The sequence below is a fragment of the Rattus rattus genome, chromosome 5 (genome assembly GCF_011064425.1).
Source record: "Rattus rattus isolate New Zealand chromosome 5, Rrattus_CSIRO_v1, whole genome shotgun sequence".
Lineage (NCBI taxonomy): Eukaryota > Metazoa > Chordata > Mammalia > Rodentia > Muridae > Rattus > Rattus rattus.
In genome coordinates, this window is record NC_046158.1 from 71,165,575 (window position 1) to 71,170,813 (window position 5,239).

At 32.9% G+C, this 5,239-nt stretch overlaps 1 protein-coding gene across 1 annotated transcript; it reads right to left on the reverse strand.

Moving 5' to 3' along the window:
- Positions 1-2,889: 2,889 nt before the first annotated feature.
- On the reverse strand, positions 2,890-3,822 carry LOC116900458 (olfactory receptor 140-like). The gene has a single exon (XM_032902199.1). It carries the CDS (start codon positions 3,820-3,822, stop codon positions 2,890-2,892), a length of 933 nt encoding a protein of 310 aa, XP_032758090.1.
- Between the last annotated feature and the right edge of the window lie 1,417 nt (positions 3,823-5,239).

Consider the following 5,239-nt stretch of genomic DNA (forward strand, 5'->3'; position numbering starts at 1 on the left):
TTCCTCCAGAAGTTCTTTTATTATTGAGTACAGTTTTCACTATCCTGGGTTTTTTGTTATTCCAAATGAATTTGCAAATTTCTCTTTCTTTCTCTATAAAGAATTGAGTAGGAATTTTGATGGGGATTGCATTGAATCTGGAGATTGCTTCTAGCAAAATGGCCAACTTTACTATATTAATCCTGCCAACCCATGAGCATGGGAGATCTTTCCATCTTCTGAGATCTTCCTCAATTTCTTTCTTCAGAGATGTGAAGTTCTTGTCATACAGATCTTTCACTTGCTTGGTTAAAATTGCACCAAGATATTTTATATTATTTGGGACTATTGTAAAGGGTGTCGTTTCCCTAATTTCTTTCTCAAACTCTTTATCCTTTGAGTAGAGGAAGGCTACTGATTTGTTTGAGTTAATTTTATACCCCAACACTTTCCTGAAGTTGTTTATTAGGCTAATAGCTCTCTGTTGGAACTTTTGGGGTCACTTAAATACACTATCATATCATCTGCAAATAGTGATATTTTGATTTCTTCCTTTACAATTTGTATCTCTTTGACCTCCTTTTGCTGTCTGATTGCTCTGGCTAGGACTTTGAGTACTATATTGAAGAAGTAGGAAGAGAAGGCCCATATCTGAACACAGTAAAATCAATATACAGCAAACCAGTAGCCAACATCAAACTAAATGGAGAGAAACTTGAAGCAATCCCACTAAAATTAGGGATTAGAAATACTTCTATTTAATGTTAAAGGAAGCTCAATACAATTTTGAAATCAGAACAAACATGACAAAAGAAGAAAATTTGCCAACTCTCTTCCAAATTATATTTCTTTCTTTCTAGAGCCAGTATATTGATTCAGCTTTCTAGGTATTGTTACATTACAGGATCCATGGATTCCATCACAAAACATGTATTAATAGCATGAGAACAAGAGCTATATGTGGTTGAAAGGTGGCAATATAAAGTTATGATTACATATATGAACTATGAAAACAGACTGCTTTTCTAAAAAGTTCTGTAGTTATTCATAACACAATCTTGTAAGCAAACTACATTGTTTAGTACTAAAGCATTTCTCTTTGGTCAAATATAAGATAATCATTCCTGTTTTCTAATGATTAAAATTGTAACACAACTCCTAAAAAAAGTTTTGTTTTTAAGAGTTGTTTATTTCACATGTATTTTTCCTGAACATACATAAGTATTCCATGTGTGTAGTACCCTTTGTGGCAGAAGAGAATGATGGATCCTCTAGAACTAGAGTTACATATAATCATAAGCTGTCATGTAGATGCTGAAAATGAACCTGGAGCTTCTATTCCCCTACCAAGTAATCTTAACCACTGAGCAATCTCTCCAGCCCCTAAAGTTTTGGAGAGGAGTCTGTATTCAGTGGACTGAACATAAAACCAACTCCTTAAATGTAAAATTGTTTCTTTGACACTTTGGGGGGCATCCTCATAGAGGCAAAGGGGAAGAGGGAGAGGGCAGAAGCAGGAGAGAGGATTTTGAAGGGGTAACCAGGAATGGGGATATCATTTATACTGTAAATGAATTGAATGATTAATATTAAAAAATGTTTAAAAGTATACGTAGTAAAACTAACCGTTTTGCTAACAAAAGAAAGTAAAATTGTTTCATGTATGATCTTGTGCTTTTCGAAACACCTGCATCTAATCACTACTAATGATTTTTAATTTAAGATGTGATACTGTTTGTGACATAATTAAGAGTTAATTTGCACATAAAGCCATATTTTAAAATTCATTATCTGGAATATCATATAATAAAATACTGTTGGCTCTAGAGTAAGTGATATTTTAGTTCAAGGCTCTTATACAGATTTTGTGTTTAAAATAATTATCAAATTCTAATTTTATATAGTTATATAATCATTAACTGGCACTTAAATTGCTTATTAGGAAACACAACTTCTATCCAATGGTAAAGAAAACCTAATACAATTTTGAAATCGGATAGAGCAAATACATGTAGCAAGAGAAGAGATTTTTGTGAACTATCTTTCTACCAAATTGGACTTCTTTCTACCTTAGATCCTCACAGCACAGTTTGAGAACCAACCAGGTACAATGTGCAGCACTCTACTAAAAAATAAAAAAGAAGTATACACAAAATCAGAATTTTCTGACCCAAAACATAAATTAAACACTCTTTGAAATGTTTAAGAGCATCTAATTTAAATCTAAAAAGTGTTAATATGACTAATAACTCTATCTTGATCTAATTACTTCACTTTTCTAAACTACATTTTATTTCTTCTATAAAACCATTGCAATCATAAAATAGGCTGGAAGAAACAGATAAGTAGACTAGAAAAGAATTTACACTGGAAAAGTCTATTTGATCATAGTCCCTTGGATAATATTGAGTAGAAATCATGTAAACATTAAATTGAAAGCTCTAGAAGTAATTTATAAATTTCAATTGAATGACTTTTGTCATGTGAAGAAATGTCACATCATCTGGGACAAGATAGACTTTCCCACTAGTCCATAATTTTCATATTTTGAATTCATAATATTCAATATTCCACTTTTAATATTTAAGTAATTGCTGAAGTATCAGCATGGATTGTCACGTTTTCACAGTGCTTTGTTTTAGTAACCCCGATTTCACTAAATAATGGTCACAAAATAAAATATCATGTACTAGTATAATTTAATAGTATAATTGTTTATTGATTGTATTTAACTTTTTATTGTGTATAATTTAAAATTTAATTTGTTATAGATACATCTATATATAGAAACATGTATGTCGGTTTTAATAATATTAATTTTGGACACTACTAAAGATCTTTAAATTTACTTCTTATTAGTAAGGGGTAATATTGTAAGAAAATACAAAAATAAGGTATTCATATTAAAAATCATTTGTTATCTAAAATTGAATTCTTTTTTAGTATCATTTTAATAGCATTTTTAACTTCTGCATTCCTTACAGTGTAGATAATTGGATTTAACATGGGAGTGACAAGTGTGTAAAACACTGCTATGGCTTTATCCATATGAAAAGTTGTTACTGGTCGCATATATGTATAAATGCATGGCACAAAGAACAAGACAACAACTGTGATGTGGGAGCTACAGGTTGAGAGGGCCTTTTTCCTCCCTGCAGTGCTATGTGTCCTCAAGGAGAAGAGAATGACCATATAGGACATCAATAGAATCATGAAGGTGATCACAGGGATTACACCACCATTGGCAGCAATGAGAAGACCAAGAAGGAAAGTGTCAGCACAGGCCAATTGTAGTAAAGGGAAAATGTCACAGCAGAAATGGTCCATGACATTGGGGCCACAGAAAGGGATCCAGAGAGTAACAAGTATCTGTCCAAAAGAGTGGAGAAAACCCATTATCCAACATATACCCACTAGGAGACAGCAATTGTGGTGATTCATTCTTGTCACATAGTACAGAGGTCTACAGATGGCCACATAGCGGTCATAGGCCATGACCACAAGGAGGACAATCTCTGAAGCTCCTAAGAAATGTTCAACAAAAAGTTGCATCATGCAGCCATGGAATGAGATGGTTTTTGTCTCTGATAGCAAATCTGCCAGCATCTTAGGAATGATAGAAGATGAATAGCACGCGTCTATCACAGATAAAAAAGCCAAGAAAAAGTACATTGGAGAGTTCAAACTCTGGCTACAAACTATGGTCCCCACAATAAGCAGATTTCCCGTGACAGTGACAATGTAGGTGATAAGAAGCATCAAAAGAAGAATTCTCTGCAGCTGAGGGTTCTGTGTCAGTCCCATGAGGATGAATTCAGTCACATTCATTCTGTTTCCTTTCATTTGATTTCTGCTGGGGAGGTCTGAAGTGAGAAGTTAGCCTGGAAAAAATATTATTAAAAATTGATGAGAATCATTTTAATAACAGAAGTTATTGTGTTTCGTGGTATGCAAAAGCAAAGAAACATGCTATTTCATCTATTTGAAAAGAAAAACACCCAAGTCACACATTTGTTCTCTGTCTGCACCATGGGTTTTTCTGTCACTATATTAGGGACTTATTTGAATTTGAGCTTTAGCAGAAATATAATTTGCTAACAAAGAACTTTAAATGAAACTCTAAATTTCATGCGTATCTAGAATTAAATACTTTGAACATAGTTATCAATCAAAATAATCTCAAATTAATCAGTGTAGCATATATGTCATGGAGTATCAGTGTGTGTGTATATCTGCATATGTGTGTAAAAGAAAGCTTACCTAAGTAGAATATAGCATTTTATTTACTTATTTTGATATAATTTAACATGCTTATTACCCAGATTTGTCTAGCAATTTCTTTAAAATGTCACATTGAAATATTTATTATGTATAATGTACCTGTCAGTCCATGACATGAAAATAATCAATTAAAAATAAACATGATGTCTATTTGCAAGTCCTCACAGCAAGTGAATATGATGAGTCAAAATAGAATGATCTAGATTATTAGAATGAAGCACCTGATGTGAGAATAGCATAGCAAAATAACTCTATCATGGAGTCTTCAGAAAACCATCACTTCCTATGAAAGGGAAATAAAAGAAATCTTCTCTGAGTTGAAATACTTATCTAGTTGAAGGTGAGTAAGGAGCTAAGAATACATTTATGATACAGCTTCAGAGAGAAATATTACCAAGGAGATACCTGTGGAAGGAGCAGAGCATGTATCAGTAATTTATAATATGTGGGGTTGGCTTCAGTGAACAAAGAGAGGTAGTTGTTAACCTTACAGGGTTTTATAGACATTTTTATCACATTCAAAAGTGTGATCTCGTTTTAGATGATGAGTTAAGACCCCAGAACATTTTACACAGAAGAATGATATAAGCCGTCTTCTGTTTTAGGCTCTAGTAAGATGACTCTGACAACTCTTTGATGAATCAGTTATGTAAGAGTGAGGAAGAAGTAAGAGAACAGTTGGGGTATGTAGATCATGAGGTCATGATCATATTGAAAGGGTGATACAAGTACAAACTGGTGTTTAGCATAAGATGTAAGAAAAAAAGAATATAGCAAAAATTACTCGAATTATTTTATTCATATTATCACAACCACTACCAGGAAAGAATGTACTGCTGCTAATTGAGAAAATCTCATGTGTAAAGCCTCAGATAGGGCACTCAGCATTGGCTTGAGGGCTTATTAAGAAACAGATTCACTAATAACAGTAGGGAGTTGTGGACTATTATCCTTATTTAATAAGTAAAATAAATGAGCC